Source organism: Notolepis coatsorum, assembly GCF_963971535.1.
Source record: "Notolepis coatsorum genome assembly, chromosome: 18".
In the NCBI taxonomy this organism is placed as follows: Eukaryota; Metazoa; Chordata; class Actinopteri; order Aulopiformes; family Paralepididae; genus Notolepis; species Notolepis coatsorum.
Genome location: NC_140182.1, coordinates 44171032 through 44190901, shown reverse-complemented (window position 1 = coordinate 44190901; position 19870 = coordinate 44171032). Strand labels below are relative to the sequence as shown.

The following is a 19870-nucleotide window of genomic DNA, read 5'->3' as shown; positions in this document are numbered from 1 at the left end:
ATTTAAAGTACACTTCCACTTTAATTTGTATTATTTAATTTATTTATCTTGTTATGAGTGATTGCTGTATTGTTCTTCAAATACATTTTCATTTAAAGTGGCTTAAAGATCCAAATTCAAATGTTTCATGAGTCATTATTTTAATTTGCTATGGGATCATCATGTTATGATGTTGTTGTTTGGTCCTGACAAGAGTCTCAAAGTCTGGGGTGATGGTAGACAAGCAACTCTGGGGTCATGCTCAATGTCCAATCTGTTCCTCTGCTCTGTCTTCAGCTGGACCAGAGCTGAGAAGCCACTTTCACAAAGATAGGTCATTTAAAAAAAAAAAAAAAAAAAATGTTTTTTGTTGTTGTTGTTTACATTGGTTTTCGATTAGTCGACTAATCGAAAAAATAATCGGCAGATTAGTCGACTACCAAATTAGTCATTAGTTGCAGCCCTAATTGTAAGTTGTTGGGGTGGGGGGCTTGGAAGATAATTTAGAATCATAGCTAAACACATCACAGCGACAGCACTCTCCGATTGGCCATCGCTGCTCAAAGGTTGAGCTGTAGTCGGCTACCTGCAGTGGATGTTTGTGACGAAGATGAGGGTCTCCCTCCCCACTGGACTCCATGAATAGAATCTCATCTCTTTGTTGCAGTCAATGAGGGAGAAAAAAAAAGGTCAGTGTAAGAGTGTGAATCCTGTTGTTCTGTTTTCCAGACTGGTAAAGCAGCCAAGAAGCATCTCAGGAACAGAGACGAGGACCGCTTTGACAGTCTGGTGCAACAGTACAAGAAGAAACTGATGGGTAGCGACAACCAGACCAGGATTCTGAAGAGAAACAAGTGGTTCGACAGTTAAAGTGTGTGTGTGTGTGTGTGTGTGTGTGTGTGTGTGTGTGTGTGTGTGTGTGCGCGCGCGCATTGGTGCTCTGTGCGCTCGTGTACACATAATCTGTATGTATGAGAGAATTGTATTGTATCTGTGTGAGTCTGTGGTCATTAATGATTTGTACAGCAGCTGCAAGAATAAAGCTTTGGTTTTTAAACATAGTGATGTTTTGAAAATAGACTGGACAAAAAAAAAGTAAAGCTATTGTATTAACATTGGACTTTGTTAAATATTTTAAATTTGGTGTACAGAAATGCACTAGTCGGTACCTTACAATAAATGTACTATAGTAGTTTAATGGTATTTTCAGATTTACCATTGTGCTGCCATGGTAAAAGGCATGGCTTGCCATGGTACCACTTTTGTATTTAATTATACCACCATGGTATAATCCAACTTAAACCATGATACCGATGGTACATGGCATAATCTTTTTGGTCACTACCACTTTTTTGTTATGGGGTGGTATATACATTTGGTTAATTCATCCTTTATTCCTAAAATGTTATTGTCTATGTGACCATGTTAACACTTTGATCGCCGGGGTTAAATTCATAATTTACCATCCCTCGCCAGCCCTATTTAACATGGAGAAGTTCCCCTTTGCAGGGCTATAACTTTTTAAATTGTATTGCTCAATTGACATTACTATGGCCCATTCAACGTCCTATATATATTGTTCAGGGTGTAGCAACGTTATACTTTTTCATTCACATATTCATACTAAAATACGGTCTAAAGTATAAGTATGTTTTTATTGTTTTCTGCAGCTTTCTCCAGAACTTGATTTATAGCCCTAAATGCATTATATTGATGATCAAATACAGTTTGGTAGGAATCTGTGCGAGATAAAAAATGTCAACTGGACGTGGTTCTAGGAGTTACTACGTATGATCTGATGTTGACCGGATGGGCGGGGGGTCGTTTATAATTCCGTGGGCAACGTTATATCATTCATCTAGTGTGGGTGATATGATCATCAGAGCAGTTAGTATCGAAGACATTACAAAATAACGCTGAAACTCACCGTAGCTTCCTCTCGCCGTTGGGAGATGAGCGTGGAACAGATTTTTTTTTATTATGGGATGTCGAAATATCCTATCCATTTCCAGGTTGTATAATAGTATATACGTCCAAATCATGTTGTTTATCGTGTTATTTGTAACTGATCACTATCCGTTGTGATCAGCTCGAGTCCTGGGACTATTACCGAGTGATCGGACCGAATTGCAATGAGCACCAGCTTCCACTTCCTGTTTCTCCCCTGGGCGATCCGCCGATCGGCCACCAGATGGCGCTCTTGAACCGTGGTAGAGTTGAGAGGGACTCAACAGTACATCTCATGTCTCCGGGGGAGAAATATGATTTCGATCACAGATTTTTGAAATATTGATATCAAAGACGCTGTCCAGCGTCTTCGGCAGAATGAGCATGGCGGGGAAAGACGTGTTTCAGCGTCAACGGCGATTAAAGTGTTAACATTGTTGCCATGAATTACTCGTGATGGAGTAATGTAAGAATACCAGCTATTGTTCACATAAATTCATTGTTAATATTATTTCTTTTTATTATTAAATTACATCAAAACACCTTCCCCAGTTTGTCATTGTGTGAGAGCCTGTAGGTTTGGTGTGGTGAAAGTAATCTTGCTGGTGGGGTTTACTGTTGTGTACGAGAGCAGCTTCACAGGGTCAGTTTCCATCACACGTAACTTTTTTTTAATTTATTTTATTTGTCCTTTATTTATGCAGGTGGTCTCACTGAGATCGAGATCTCTTTTTTTCAAGAGAGACCTGTGTACGTATAAAAACACATTGAACAAACAAGTACAGTTCATCAGTCATAGATCACCATACAGCAGTCGACAACGAACAAATGTAGATCAAAGGAAACGAGTACAAGCTAAACGTATAAAATATCAAGAGTTCAGTACTTTAACATCTTCTAACAGGATGATTATTTCAAGGTTTTCTGTAGTGCATTCCATTGGTATGGAGCATAGTATTTAAAACTGGTTTTGCCACACTCAGTTTTTACATGTGGTGTATCTAACTAAAGCAAAGTAACCCTGTGACCTAGGACCATATGTGCTGTATTTAAAAGCAATCAAAGAGCAGTGATGACGGGGAAGTTCCATGAGCAGAGCCGTATAGAGAAACAAAATACAGTGCAAGTCCTTTCACTTAGTTAAAAGGTCATCCCACTTTTTCACATAAAACACAACGGTGAGTGAGAAATGTATCTCCAGTGATAAAACACAGTGCCCTACGATACACGGCATCGAGGGGTTTTACAGTGGAGGGAGAGGCATGTGTGTACAGAATATCACCATAATCAAATACAGACATAATTGTGTTGATTGTACAACGGTCTTCCGACTGGCAGTGGAAAAGCACAGATTTGTTCAAATTCTTACTTTCAGCTTTTTAGACTAACCGAATTCTACAAGTTCAATTTGAGAACCTTGAAACAGGTCATGGTACACTTACAGTACGTCTTAGAATAGGAAATGACATGAGAAGTTAATGATAAACGGATGACCTCCCAAGCGTGCACATACTCCGTACTCCATGAGTGCCACAGTGGAGGCAACCGCTGGTATAAGGCCAAGAACGACAAGCCCCCCTCCTTTCTTGTAATGGGCCAACCCATCAAGGTGTATTCCCGTAATAAGACCTACCCATACCTTGGCCACAGGTTTAACAGCTGGAGAGTGGGGGGAGCAGGTCGAGGAGCTCACTACAGAGTTTCCCCATCGTCTACACCTGATTGACATGTCCCCCCTCCCCGTCATCATGAAGTTCCAGGCTGTAAGAGAGGTGGCTCTGGCTAAAATCCAACACCTTTTTGCCAATGTACACATCGCTCTCAAGGCACTGAGAGAAATGACAAACAAAACTGTTCAGCTGGTCATAAAGTGGGTAGGCCTCAACACACACTCCACACGGGGCATGATTTTTCTCCCATGTGGAGAGGGAGGGCTGGGAGTCCCCAATGTCGAGTGGACCTACATAGCCACCAGGCTAGCCCACCTGCTCCACATGATTAACAATGATGATGTCACCGTCGGAGAAATGGCCAGGGCCTCTCTCCTGCTGGATCTACGCAGAAGGAAGATCCCCCTGGCCACCGCAGACCAGAATAACTTCCTCGGCTTCAGGAAGAAAGACTCTGGGAAACTGGACTCTCGGGCCAAGGGCTTCGGGGTCTGGTCTGACTGGCCAGATCTCAATGACCTCTGCAACCAGACTGGAGTTCAGCTGAAATGGACAAGACTCACCAACACACAGACTGAAGTCCCTGTCTCTGGTGAACTTATCACAGACCCCTGTGTGGTTGTGAAGGCCAACATCACAACACCGCAGGAAGAGACTGTCGAACTGCACAGAGACTCTGCAAGGAGGGTTCTGCTTAGCATGAAGCAGTCTGAGATCAGGCAGCACTGGTGTGGACTCAGACTACAGGGAAAGCTAGCTTGTTTGGAGTTTGCTGACCACTCGGTCTCACACTCAGTGTATAAGAACGCCGCTGTTGGTGAGGATGTTTTAAAATGTACCATCAAAGCAAGACTGCAGGTATTACCCACTCAATACAATCTGTCCACTTGGTATCCTCAAACTCACAGTCCATTCTGTTTAAACCATCAGGATTCACAACACCTAGAATCCATTGCACACATAACAAATGGATGTAATGCATACAAACACCTGTACATCGCTCGTCATGACCGTATTGTGGACATTATGTCTGATGTGGTACGGAACATATCACCATCTAGTGCAGCAATGTACAAACATGCCAGAGTGAAACCAGAGTGGTTTGGCCTTACCAACGATGTTTTTGCTAACATACCAAATACACCGGACGTTGTTTTTGTTGCACCAGCCACAGGGAGGTGCTGGTCATAGAAGTAGGCTGTACCTTTGATCTGTACATGGACCAGGCCTTCCGGGACAAGTATATCAAATACCAACCACTGCTCAGTGTGATGGCTGACCTTGGGTATAGGTGTAGATATAGTGTACTTGTGTTCGGAAGTCTTGGCCATGTACACAAATGCACCATGACCGGTCTGAGAATTGCTGCAATGTCTAAAAGAAAAGCCAAACAAATTGCCAAATATTGCTCTGTCTCAGCTATTATTGGCAGCTTAGCCACGTGGATAAGGAGTTTCAAGTTCAAGTTTATTTAATAGTTGTCATACAGAAGTACAGAATACTTTTATACAAAATGCTTCTTACTGTTACGCTCCAGAGACTGTGCAAGACAAGATAAGTATGAAATAAAATAACATAGTATAGCATGTAAATTAGAAGTAAAAAAAATGAGGTCACAGTGTTCAGTATAGACATATGTACAATGTTCGATGCAGAATAGACGTAACTGAGTTACCATATAATATACAATACTATGCAGTGTACTAATATACAATACTATATAGTGCAAGGCAGAAATGGGATGAGGTGCAATTTAGGTACAATTTACAGTAGGTGTACGAGTTGTAGTGCAAATCCTTTATCAATAAATATAAAGTGTGTTTGTGTGATCTAAAGTGTGGAGAGTGGGTGCTGCAGTGTGTTGTTTGTTTAAGTGAGTGGGTGTGTGTGCTGTGTGCATTTGATGGTTGTTGCATAGTGTTTATTGTTTGTTTAGCAGCCTGATGGCCTGGGGATAGAAGCTTCTTCTGAGTCTTTCTGTGCTCGCCTTAAGACTCCGGTATCGCTTGCCTGACCGCAGCAGTTCAAAGAGGCAGTTGTTCGGGTGGCTCGAGTCCTTAATAATTCTCTTAGCCTTCCCCCTGCACCGCTTGTTGTAAATGTTCTGGAGGGTGGGAAGCCCCCCTCCAATTGTGCGTTCGGCTGAACGTGTCACTCTTTGTAGTCTGCTACGGTCTTGTGCAGTGCTATTCCCAAACCAGGAGGTGATGTTGCCAGTCAGGATGCTCTCTATTGTACATGAGTAGAAGTTCCTAAGGATCTTCTGACTGACTTGGAACTTCCTTAGGCGCCTGAGGAAGTAGAGGCGTTGTCGTGCCTTCTTCACAACACTGTCAATGTGTGTGGTCCATGTCAAATCCTCGGATATGTGGGCTCCTAGGTACTTGAAACTGTTCACTCTCTCAACCGGTACCCCGTCGATGCTGAGGGGGCTGTAGTCCTTGACCCCCGACCTCCTGAAGTCCACAATCATCTCTTTTGTTTTGCTGACGTTCAGGGAGAGGCAGTTCTCCTGACACCACTGTGACAGATTCTCTACCTCTTCCAGGTAGGCCCTCTCGTCGTTGGCAGAGATCAGGCCCACCACTACTGTGTCATCAGCAAATTTGATGATTGTGTTGTTGTTCCGCTGTGCTACGCAGTCATGTGTGTACAGGGAGTAGAGGAGGGGGCTCAGAACACAGCCCTGGGGGGCCCCTATGTTGAGCGTGATGGATGAGGAGGTGCAGTTGCCTGCTCTTACCACCTGGGGTCTGCCCGTCAGGAAGTCCAAGACCCACTGGCAGAGGTCATAGTTCAAGCCCAGGTCCCTGAGCTTGGCTATGAGTTTGGAGGGGACTATGGTATTGAATGCTGAGCTGTAGTCGATGAACAGCATTCTCACATAGTTCCCCTGCCTCTTGTCCAAGTGTGATGCTGCTGTGTGCAGCACATGGGCTATGGCGTCCTCCGTGGACCTGTTGGGGCGATATGCAAATTGCAGGGGGTCCAGGTTGATGGGGAGGGAGGAACAGATGTAGCCCTTCACTAGCTTCTCAAAGCACTTCATGGCTATGGAGGTGAGGGCTACAGGGCGGTAGTCGTTGAGGCAAGCGGGCGTAGATTTTTTGGGTACAGGGATGATGGTGGACTTCTTCAAAGGAGGTGCTATGACGTGTACCCTTAAGTGTTCAGTGCTGCTTGGCCCCGATACATTTGATTCCCTGTTTATGTAATATAATTTGTGGAACCAAATAAAGTATGTGTGCGCGTGCGCGCATTTGTGCTCTGTGCGCTCGTGTACACATAATCTGTATGTATGAGAGAATTGTATTGTATCTGTGTGAGTCTGTGGTCAATGATTTGTACAGCAGCTGCAAGAATAAAGCTTTGGTTTTTAAACATATTGATGTTTTGAAAATAGACTGGACAAAAAAAAAGTAAAGCTATAGTATTAACATTGGTCTTTGTTAAATATTTAAAATCTGGTGTACAGAAATGCACTAGTCGGTACCTTACAATAAATGTACTATAGTAGTTTAATGGTATTTTCAGATTTACCATTGTGCTGCCATGGTAAAAGGCATGGCTTGCCATGGTACCACTTTTGTATTTAATTATACCACCATGGTATAATCCAACTTAAACCATGATACCGATGGTACATGGCATAATCTTTTTGGTCACTACCACTTTTTTGTTATGGGGTGGTATATACATTTGGTTAATTCATCCTTTATTCCTAAAATGTTATTGTCTATGTGACCATGTTAACATTGTTGCCATGAATTACTCGTGATGGAGTAATGTAAGAATACCAGCTATTGTTCACATAAATTCATTGTTAATATTATTTCTTTTTATTATTAAATTACATCAAAACACCTTCCCCAGTTTGTCATTGTGTGAGAGCCTGTAGGTTTGTGTGGTGAAAGTCATCTAGCTGGTGGGGTTTACTGTTGTGTACGAGAGCAGCTTCACAGGGTCAGTTTCCATCACACGTAACTTTTTTTTAATTTCTTTTATTTGTCCTTTATTTATGCAGGTGGTCTCACTGAGATCGAGATCTCTTTTTTCAAGAGAGACCTGTGTACGTATAAAAACACATTGTACAAACAAGTACAGTTCATCAGTCATAGATCACCATACAGCAGTCGACAACGAACAAATGTAGATCAAAGGAAACGAGTACAAGCTAAACGTATAAAACATCAAGAGTTCAGTACTTTAACATCTTCTAACAAGATGATTATTTCAAGGTTTTCTGTGTAGTGCATTCCATTGGTATGGAGCATAGTATTTAAAACTGGTTTTGCCACGCTCAGTTTTTACATGTGGTGTATCTAAAGCAAAGTAACCCTGTGACCTAGGACCATATGTGCTTTATTTAAAAGCAATCAAAGAGCAGTGATGACGGGGAAGTTCCATGAGCAGAGCCGTATAGAGAAACAAAATACAGTGCAAGTCCTTTCACTTAGTTAAAGTGAAACATAAAATACAACGGTGAGTGAGAAATGTATCTCCAGTGATAAAACACAGTGCCCTACGATACACGGCATCGAGGGGTTTTACAGTGGAGGGAGAGGCATGTGTGTACAGAATGTCACCATAATCAAATACAGACATAATTGTGTTGATTGTACAACGGTCTTCCGACTGGCAGTGGAAAAGCACAGATTTGTTCAAATTCTTACTTTCAGCTTTTTAGACTAACCGAATTCTACAAGTTCAATTTGAGAACCTTGAAACAGGTCATGGTACACTTATAGTACTTTGTCTTAGACTAGGAAATTACATGAGAAGTTAATGATAAACGGATGACCTCCCAAGCGTGCACATATGCCTACACACAACATTGCAACTGTTCTTTCGTTTTTTGTGGGTTTTTTTTTCCACACTGAGATACACAAACACCCACATATATATATATATATTACACATGAACTATGACTTATTTCCTGTTACTCTTGACCCATTTCTCCAGTCATACTAAAACACAACATCAGCTCTTTGACACATTCGAATATTATAACAAAAATATTTTTCATATATTTTGGAATACATGTATAAAATATAAGTACAAAAATGTCCCGTTGTACAAAAATATTCAAGATAAATAGAGTAGATTTCAGTATGTTAATCCGGAGGGACTGTTGATATTGCACTGAGGAAGACTTTTCTTTCTTTTTTTAGCTCTCAGTTCTCATACAAAAACATCTGGGTTTCCTGGCATGGGCTGTCCTATGCCGGTTTCAGGAAACTCAAAGCATGACATCACTGCTCAGTGCTCATAGTGAGAATCCATCTGGAGCGGTCTACCTTACTCAACTGATCTTCGCTGTGTGTCCTTATTTCTCACTTTGTTGCTAGTTCTATGCCTAGTACATACAGTCCCATTTTCCTTCAGATCAGTCGAGTTAGAATTCAGATCCTTCTGTTAAACTACCAGTATGCATGTAAACATTGCTTGAGAAAGTGCACATTTTCTGCAGAATATACTTTTTCTTTTCTAAATATGAATAAATAGCTCAATAATATAGAATACATGGCTTGAAAATGCATTATAAAAACAAGTTAAATACATCAAAAGGGCGGGAGGTGAGTGAAGCCAGATTGAAAATTCTATTCTCAGCGTTCCACAAACTTACCTAAATTCAGCTACTGATTGAGAATTGTTCAATAAATATTCATCTCAATAGCTTCAATAAATTAACTACCGCTGGTTGGCACTCCCAGTCTCTCAGCAGGTCTCAAGGAGATCTAGGTTCTTCTGTAGCTCGCTGAGGAGCTCCTTCAGTCCCATCAGAGCCTCGATGGTCACAGTGTAAGTGTGGACGTCCTTGGAGCTCTGGAGCTCTGCTAGCCGTCCCTGCATCTTTGGCCTCTGGGTCTCCCCGCATTTCCTCCTCATCCAGGGTGCCAGTAATCCCCTCAGCGAGGACACCTCCTCCTTCAGCTGGACGAACCCGTCCACGTCTTCGGAGAGCAGGCTCTGATAGTCTTCCAGGAGCCACACGAGGGAGGAGAGGCCGTCCAGACTGTCGGCAGGCGAGTTGGCGGTCGGACCATTAGGCAACAGCGGCTGGAGAGATGGAAAGAGGTAAATGTTTCATTCAAACGCACCGGCCTGTGTGATCATACTTGACTGTTTGCAGGGAGAACAGTTACAGTGAAGTATCTAAATAATTACCTGAGTGGCGAATTCTATTTTCCTCACTAACTGTTCAGCAACCCGCTTGACTTTGGACCTCATGATCTTAGCTTCCCCGGATAGAGGGGCTGCAGTTCCTAAACTGAGTATCTGCAGCAGAGAGGACAGCATGAGGGCCTGGGAGTAATCCATGTCTGAGATACACGGGATGTTCAGGATATGTTTCTCGGTCAGCTCCTTGGAGAAAGAGGATGAGAGAAATGTTTAACTTTCAAATAGATAGTAGTTATATAAATAGTACACTACACTACACATATATGATGCTATGCTCTTCACACTCATGTTCCTCCACTATAGTCTCTGCTCTCATACGTCTGTGTCTTTTCTGGTTATAAACCCATCAAAAGGTGCATGTCTACGTGCCGTCACTTTACACACCTGTACTTCCTTACAGTAACCGCTATCACTTTTGTGTACACCAGTAGGATCAAAGATCAGAGATTCTGGCTGGATACACTTCAAACGCCCAAGCCTACTCTCTCAGTCCTTGCTACATGTTCTGTCAGGAATGGGTTTTAGAGAATCTTCTACTCATAGCAGAGGTGCATAAAGTGAAATGAAATCAAGTAACTGATATGTGACGATGCTTACGAGAAAAGGCAGTCTGACGAGCTGATGAGAATTACTTTAGAAAACTGCCTGCTACACAGCTCTCTGTAATAACCTCAGGGTTTTGATATTCGATTTCACCTCAGGATGTGTTTTTTGTAGGTTGTAAAAATCCAAACTATCAATACTTTAAATAACTGAAGTTTGACCATTAGCACATTAGTTGCAACTTCTATTCAACAATTGATTTAATTGGCCCCCAAACCCTGGTTCAAAACACACCATGACAAAAATAGATGAAAGATGAATGTGTTTTGAGAGAGATAGCTCTCAGATGGTACAACGGAGATGGAGGACATGGATAATGAATGATGTGATGGAGATGCAGTAGAGGAGGGGGAAACTTACCTTACGGTCGCTCTCTGTGTGTGTGTGCCAGTCCTCTCCATCAGGGTATCTTATAGAGGAGGGCTGTTGACTCACCACTTACTCACCTCTCCCCTTACCCCCCCCCTCTCTCCCCTATCCTCCCCCTTACTAACCTATCCCTCTCTTCTCTGTCCTCTGAGTCCCCTTGGTGAGGGGGACAGCAGTGTGTGTGTGTGGGGGGGGTCAAGACAAAACAACCTGGTGACCACCACCCTATCATATTTCATTCATTTACACACTCTCTCTCTCTCTCTCTCTCTCTCTCTCTCTCTCTCTCTCTCTCTCTCTCTCTCTCTCTCTCTCTCTCTCTCTCTCTCTCTCTCTCTCTCTCTCTCACTCTCACTCTCACTCTCACTCTCACTCTCACTCTCACTCTCACTCTCACTCTCTCGGTCTCGCTCTCTCTCTCTTGCACGCACACACACACACACACACACACACACACACACACACACACACACACACACACACACACACACACACACACACACACACACACACACACACACAGTGTCTAAAGCTACTTGTGGGCATATTTTAGATTTTAATCATTCTCTTTAGCCTGTGGTAAACACATCAAGCAGCCTTGGGGAGCATTAAAGGGAAATAAAGAAGTTTAAACAAGATTCACGTAGAATCCTAGTCCCAGATGAACCCTTTGAACCTGTTCTACCTGTTCTACCTTTTGGCAACAATGTTTCATACTTATGCCATCAGCTTGAAACTACTGTGACAAAGTCCATGCATAAAAGAAAAAACATTATTAGTCCAAGATATACATATTTTTTTTGTGTTAACTGGTATTTGTAAATGTTTTGGAATTTCCACCTTTACTCAGCTCATTGTACGTTGTGTGGATTCTATAAACGTCCCTACTCATATTATTATTATTATTATTATTATTATTATTATTATTATTATTATTATTATTATTATTATTATTATTATTATTATTATTATTATTATTATTATTATTATTATTAATTATTATTATTATTATTATTATTAATTATTATTATTATTATTATTATTATTATTATTATTATTTGAATTTGAATTTGAATTTGAATGATCATTATTAGATTTGTTTAGGTCTATATCTTAGGTCATTGGAGCTTGTAGGAACCTAAAATATGCTAGCTCACTTAAAGGTTATCAAGAGGGTAAGTGAACTTGTACAAAGTGCAAATAGTGTTGTAATTCAGTATTTCCTCCCATTATACCAGGATGGTGCTGCCACCTAGAGGTGTCTCCGAGGATCGTTACGGTTCAATATTGTGATTCACTTAAGTTGGTCAGTGAGCCACTTTCTCTCTACAAGGCTGGACCCTCCAAAGGTCTGGCGGAAATAAAGGGTGACACTCACGTTCAGACAGGGGATCACACAGTCCTCTCCACAGTCTAGCAGACATCTCAAGCAGCTCATCCATTTAGAAATTCTTCCAGTGACGGTCCAGTGTATTTGCAGGTCAATCCGAATGATTTTAGAGTGTGAATGCGATACATCACCTGAAAGCACTCAACCTCTACAGTCTTTAACTATAAACTATGAAACATGCTAAACTCTAAATGTACAGAACACGGTCTCAAACTTACTATCTTGAATTTGGTGTGAAAACAGTATTCATCTGAGGGTGGACGGAGACAGCGCAGCTCGTTCACGTCTCCCGACCAGGTCTAGAGATCTGAACCAGCACTGTACTGATCCTTCCCTGTCCCTCGACACCCACTCCTGTCCGTTGACCTGGACGCAAACATTTACTCAGCCCACGTGCACAAACCCTTGTTTGTGGCTTTTGATATGAGTTAATTTGGGACTGAGCTTGCATGATGTCTCCTCCTGCACGTCCTGGGATGTCACTAGTTGCTGTCTCATTGTGTGTCGCTTATCTGGAGTGTGTGTGTGTGTGTGTGTGTGTGTGTGTGTGTGTGTGTGTGTGTGTGTGTGTGTGTGTGTGTGTGTGTGTGTGTGTGTGTGTGTGTGTGTGTGTGTGTGTGTGTGTGTGTGTGTGTGTGTGTGTGTGTGTGTGTGTGTGTGTGTGTCTGTGTGTGTGTGTGTGTGTGTGTGTGTGTGTGTGTGTGTGTGTGTGTGTGTGTGTGCGTGTGTGTGTGTGTGAATATATGAGAGCACGATAGAGAGAGGGAGAGATTCCAACAGATCCGGAACAAGTGACATCACAGTTGTGTGAAACAGGGGGCACCCGTGTGGTGATGTGAGCCATGTTGCTTCATTATCTGTGTCATTGGGGCCTCAGCATGCCCCCCCCTGACACGCTGTAATCAGACGTCACCCAGTTGTCTTTGCAAATCACGCTCCTCCCCTCTGAGTCACTGGCATTTTTTTTTCTTACTTAAAGGGGAATGCCACCCATTTTAAGAATTCACACAATGACTATAGGTACAGACTTGAGGTCTTATCGAGCACTCTTCAAACATTTGACATGATATGAAAGTAGGCCTACAGGTCGAAATAAGCCATCACTTGAACAAATCGGGCGGATACTTTTCAATCTATGTTTTATGAACCATGATGATAACACAATACCCATTTCAGAGCCACATGCCTCAGAGAAACTGGGGCCATTTCTCTTACAATGTATAGCCTACTGTCATGCACTCTAGTCTTCCTAATATACTAACATACAATCAACACTGTAGCACACAAGTCTGAACACTTTGATGAACATTGTGAATCACTACCCACCTTCAAGACCTCTCTAAAAGAGCACCTACGGGTGACTGCAATTAGAAACTGGCCCCTGTAAATGTCCAAACCCAACCCCCTCCAATGTACAGTTCCCCCCCACCCGCCTACCCAAATACCCCCCCGCCCACCCCACCCACCCAACTACCTCCAATGTACAGTTCCCCCCCCCCCCACCCCACCCCACCTACCCAACCTCCTCCAATGTACAGTTTCTTCCCCCTCAAATGTATATACTCTCTTTTTTAGACTATTTTTGTATCACAAACAGTACTGTATATTTGTAGATCTGGTATGTCATAAATGTCTAGATGTAACAGTACTGTCTATCTGTATGTCATATATGTCATATATGTTATGATGAATTGAAAATGTGGGACCCTGATGTAAACAAGACAAAAGTCTTTCTCTGGTCTGCATCCCCTTAACAATTGTGTGTATTGTTGTACCCATTCTGCAATCTGTTAATAAAAATGTCAATCAATCAATCAATCAAACCCTTCCTGCTGACTTGTCATACACAACTTGTAACTCGCTTTGGATAAAAGCGTCAGCTAAATGACAACATGTAAATGTGAATAGATTACTTTACCCCCCCCCCCCCACCCCCACACACACACATTAACCTGTTAAGCTGTAGGGTCCCCCAATTGAGGGACCCTGCTGTTTGTATCATAAATCGATCAATACAGACCGTATTAACTAATGTTGTGTTTCTTTTTCAAATGTAGCCAAGAGTAAAGACCTTAACCCTATCAAAACAGCAGTCAAAGTGTATATTTTCAGCACTACGTTTGTTTACCAATGTTTTTAAGGGAAAAAAATAAATAGAATTATATCTCTCTTTTATCGTAAAACCATGAGGAAATTACTTTAACACTGTCATTGCGGTAAGAGGAGCTTTTACCCTATCCATAGATGTATGATTTGGCCATAATAAGGTCAAGGTCAAGTTCAAGGTCAAATATGTAAGGGATAATGTATAGCTACGAGGTCATTGTCGCAAAATAATTGACCGACACAGAGTTTAAAATACCGAGGCGCAGCGCCAAGGTGTTTTAAACGTCAGTGAAGGTAAATTATTTTGCGACAATGATCGAGTATAGCTATACATTATCCTGCTTATTACATGGCTAACTTACTAACAATATACCTAATTCATCGACAAGACTAGATCAAATGAAGACGCAGTTGTTCTGTGGCTCTGTCAGCCCAAATAAAGTGATTATTATTATCGGCAGTCGGCAGGTCTGTGGTCTGATTGCATGACTGAGTGCAGCTGTGCATATGCTGAGCTGCACTGATACAGTGTTGTAGTGGGCTTGATTGCGAACAGCTGCGCACAGCGGTCATTATTGTCCCACAGCGGTCATTATTGTGTGATAACGGACCTCTGACGCGCGCTATTGACCAATCACAAGCAAGCATTTCTGCGAATGTGAAAACGCCATGTAATAACAGGTTTTAACGTCTTTGTTATTCTGATGTGACCTCTCATGGCCAGTACAGAAAGACTCAGAAGGAGCTTCTATCCCCAAGCCATCAGGATGCTCAATGACTCTATGTAACATCAACCCATCCATCTACACTCATTGCACACACACCTTCTTCTTGGAAGCAGAGGAAGAACATACTGACTGAACTGTCCTGGGGCACAGGACGAACATACTGACTGAACTGTCCTGGGGCACAGGACGAACATACTGACTGAACTGTCCTGGGGCACAGGAAGAACATTGATTAATTGATTGATTGATTGAAAACTTTATTAACAGATTACAGAATGCGTACAATACAGTACAGCTCAATACTAACAACTGCTAAGAGGATGAAGACCAGAAAAAGACTTTCATCTTGTTTACATAAGGGTCCTCCATTTTCAATTAATCAAGACATTTATGACATACAAGACATACAAATATACGGTACTGTGTAAGAAAAAGATATCATAAAAAAAAATATATAGTACACCCGAAGGGGAAGAAACTGTACATTGGAGGGGTGGGTGGGTGAGGGGATTTTGACATTTACCAGGGCCAGTTTCTAATTGCAGCCACCCGTAGGTGCTCTTTGAGAGCGGTTTTGAAGGAGGGTAGGGATTCACATTCCTTTACGGCTGTGGGTAGGGCGTTCCACATTATTGTGGCATAATTGCTATTGACTGAACTGTCCTGGGGCACAGGAAGAACATACTGACTCCTGGGGCACAGGAAGAACATACTGACTGGATTGTCCTGGGGCACAGGAAGAACATACTGACTGAACTGTCCTGGGGCACAGGAAGAACATACTGGCTGAACTGTCCTGGGGCACAGGAAGAACATATTGACTGAACTGTCCTGGGGCACAGGAAGAACATATTGACTGAACTGTCCTGGGGCACAGGAAGAACATATTGACTGAACTGCCCTGGGGCACTGGAAGAACACAAGTGAATCCTAAAAACCCAGTGTAATGAAAAGCTAACGTCCAAACATGAAAAATCATCAGAATTCTAAATCAAAATTCTAATTCTAAATCAAAATTAAGATGAAATGTTTTTACAATTGAAGATGATTTTTTATTAAAAAAAATGCCCTAACATCATGGACTAATGAACATGTATGACATGGCCATGGCCCCCTCTTCCAATTGACCTATCTCAAGCCACATCCTCTTTTCGTGATCCTCCATTTACAACCGTCGCTTCCCTCAGACAAACAAAGTCAGAGGAAGGAATGTTATGTTTTTAGATGACAATTTCCCAATAGGATATTATTCAGAGGAAAACATTATTTAATAGAATCAATATGTGGTTTTCCAATTCACAGTTTTGATCGGAGGATCAAGAAAAGAGGGCAGGGCTTGAGATAGGTTGATTCCTTTCCCGTGGAGTTCCAGTATGAGTGATGTCACTAATCAGGGGCCAATGCAAAAACTCTTCTTTCTAACAATAGTAGAATGTTCACTAACACAGACTGAACCATGGAACTGCTGATGTGTTGAACTATATAACCCATCTGCACGACAATCGTCTGATTTCCTGGATTTGTCTGGAAATGGCTCCAGCACTTAACGTCAGCCAGCTTGCCTGCTCCCCTGAGAGACCCAGTTCAGAGAGGAGTGTTGTGTATAATAGTCTAATCTCTCTCTCTCTCTCTCTCTCTCTCTCTCTCTCTCTCTCTCTCTCTCTCTCTCTCTCTCTCTCTCTCTCTCTCTCTCTCTCTCTCTCTCTCTCTCTCTCTCTCTCTCTCTCTCTCACTCTCACTCTCACTCTCACTCTCACTCTCACTCTCACTCTCACTCTCACTCTCACTCCCACTCTCTCGGTCTCGCTCTCTCTCTCTCTTGCACACACACACACACACACACACACACACACACACACACACACACACACACACACACACACACACACACACACACACACACACACACACACACACACACACACACACACACACACACACACACACACACACACACACACACACACACACACACACACACACACACACACACACACACACACACACACACACACACACACACACACACACACACACACACACACACACACACACACACACACACACACACACACACACACACACACACACACACACACACACACACACAGTGTCCTAACCCAGGAAGAAGGGGTCCAGGGGACTGCAAACCTACCCAGCCTAGTTTATTTAGGAATATTCTGTGTACCTGAAAACATCTTCACTAAGTCTGGTTAGCTCATCACCTTTCATCTGTGGCTACATTGAAACTGCAATGGTTGAGCAAAACAAAAATGACTACTTTTTGGTTTATAGATTCAAATGTATAGTACAAACTAACATGGGAACTTCTGATTATATCTTGAAATAATTGAGTAACTATTATAAAAGCAATAATCCACTCCAGACCAGTAGAGCAGTCTGTTACATGTCATGCAGACACACTGTCTGAAGGGGCAATTCACTGAAAGACAATGACCATTTATCCCAAGGCTCTAAAGTGTCTAAACTGTTCTGCACACATTAATTTAGTTTGGCAGTTATTGAGAGTTAATGAGTTTGAATATCTCCTCCCATGACATCATCAGAGGACACTGAATCCTTGTGTTGGGTTAATTATAACTCCATGAAATTATGTAGATAAAAAAATTTCAATCCCTATTGCAATCCTCCTCAATATTTTTTTCATCTACATAATTTATGTGCTAAATAAATCAGCATTGTTTTTCGGTGAAGTGCCCCTTTAAGTTGTGATATGGGTTATTGCTTAAACATACAGTAGTAACGCACTGAAGTGACAGTGGCACTGACACTGACAGTACACAGTCAAGGACATACTAAACCAGGCCAACAAATGTATAGTGGCTCCATTCTTTTTGACCTGCCTTCCAGAGACTGATAACGTATTCTGTTTGATTCATTTAGATATAATGTAATGATGCTTGAAGAGTAATTTGATATAATCACTATATAATCACATCAATAAAAATTATAGCAAAATAAAAGGAAAACAGGAGACAAAATCAAAAGGTCATTCAATGAAAATTCCACCAAAAGAATAAAGCTTATTAATTATTCTTGTAATCTTACACATATTCCAAAACCATAAACGGTTTGATCATAGACATAGTTTTATATAGGGACGCTGGGGACATGTCCCTACCGAAGCCACATAGTTATAGGGACACTGGGGACATGTCCCTACCGAAGCCACATAGTTTATATAGGGACACTGGGGACATGTCCCTACCGAAGCCACATAGTTATATATAGGGACACTGGGGACATGTCCCTACCGAAGCCACATAGTTATATATAGGGACACTGGGGACATGTCCCTACTGAAGCCACATAGTTATAGGGACACTGGGGACATGTCCCTACTGAAGCCACATAGTTTATATAGGGACGCTGGGGACATGTCCCTACTGAAGCCACATAGTTTATATAGTGACACTGGGGACATGTCCCTACTGAAGCCACATACTTTATATAGGGACACTGGGGACATGTCCCTACTGAAGCCACATAGTTTATATAGGGACACTGGGGACATGTCCCTACTGAAGCCACATAGTTTATATAGTGACACTGGGGACATGTCCCTACTGAAGCCACATAGTTTATATAGGGACGCTGGGGACATGTCCCTACCGAAGCCACATAGTTATATATAGGGACACTGGGGACATGTCCCTACTGAAGCCACATAGTTTATATAGTGACACTGGGGACATGTCCCTACTGAAGCCACATAGTTTATATAGGGACGCTGGGGACATGTCCCTACCGAAGCCACATAGTTTATATAGTGACACTGGGGACATGTCCCTACTGAAGCCACATAGTTTATATAGGGACACTGGGGACATGTCCCTACTGAAGCCACATAGTTTATATAGGGACACTGGGGACATGTCCCTACCGAAGCCACATAGTTTATATAGGGACACTGGGGACATGTCCCTACCGAAGCCAAATAGTTTATATAGGGACACTGGGGACATGTCCCTACCGAAGCCAAATAGTTTATATAGGGACACTGGGGACATGTCCCTACCGAAGCCACATAGTTTATATAGGGACACTGGGGACATGTCCCTACTGAAGCCACATAGTTTATATAGGGACACTGGGGACATGTCCCTACCGAAGCCACATAGTTATAGGGACACTGGGGACATGTCCCTACTGAAGCCACATAGTTATATATAGGGACACTGGGGACATGACCCTACTGAAGCCACATAGTTTATATAGGGACACTGGGGACATGTCCCTACCGAAGCCACATAGTTATAGGGACACTGGGGACATGTCCCTACTGAAGCCACATAGTTATATATAGGGACACTGGGGACATGTCCCTACCGAAGCCACATAGTTATAGGGACACTGGGGACATGTCCCTACTGAAGCCACATAGTTTATATAGGGACACTGGGGACATGTCCCTACCGAAGCCACATAGTTTATATAGGGACACTGGGGACATGTCCCTACTGAAGCCACATAGTTTATATAGGGACACCATCATCCCTGTACCCAAAAAATCTACGCCCGCTTGCCTCAACGACTACCGCCCTGTAGCCCTCACCTCCATAGCCATGAAGTGCTTTGAGAAGCTAGTGAAGGGCTACATCTGTTCCTCCCTCCCCATCAACCTGGACCCTCTGCAATTTGCATATCGCCCCAACAGGTCCACGGAGGACGCCATAGCCCATGTGCTGCACACAGCAGCATCACATCTGGACAAGAGGCAGGGGAACTATGTGAGAATGCTGTTCATCGACTACAGCTCAGCATTCAATACCATAGTCCCCTCCAAACTCATAGCCAAGCTCAGGGACCTGGGCTTGAACTATGACCTGTGCCAGTGGGTCCTGGACTTCCTGACGGGCAGACCCCAGGTGGT

The 19870-nt window shown here is 42.6% G+C and overlaps 2 protein-coding genes across 4 annotated transcripts in view; one reads left to right on the top strand and one right to left on the bottom strand.

Annotated features, from left to right (window-relative positions):
• The window catches only part of rbm28 (RNA binding motif protein 28), a 38410-nt gene extending 35938 nt beyond the window's left edge, over positions 1 to 2472 (top strand). For all 3 annotated transcript variants that reach the window (XM_084334816.1, XM_084334817.1, XM_084334815.1), the window contains exon 20: positions 709 to 2472. In XM_084334816.1, coding sequence (XP_084190942.1) covers positions 709 to 849 — 141 coding nt within the window. In that variant the 3' untranslated portion in view covers positions 850 to 2472. The remainder of the gene's footprint in view (positions 1 to 708) is intronic.
• Positions 2473 to 9315: 6843 nt separating this feature from the next.
• On the bottom strand, positions 9316 to 9918 carry LOC311245343 (leptin-like; the record flags this gene model as incomplete). The annotated part of the gene is made up of 2 exons (XM_084335186.1): positions 9316 to 9657; positions 9766 to 9918. 2 exons carry the CDS (start codon positions 9916 to 9918, stop codon positions 9316 to 9318), a joined length of 495 nt encoding a protein of 164 aa, XP_084191312.1.
• Between the last annotated feature and the right edge of the window lie 9952 nt (positions 9919 to 19870).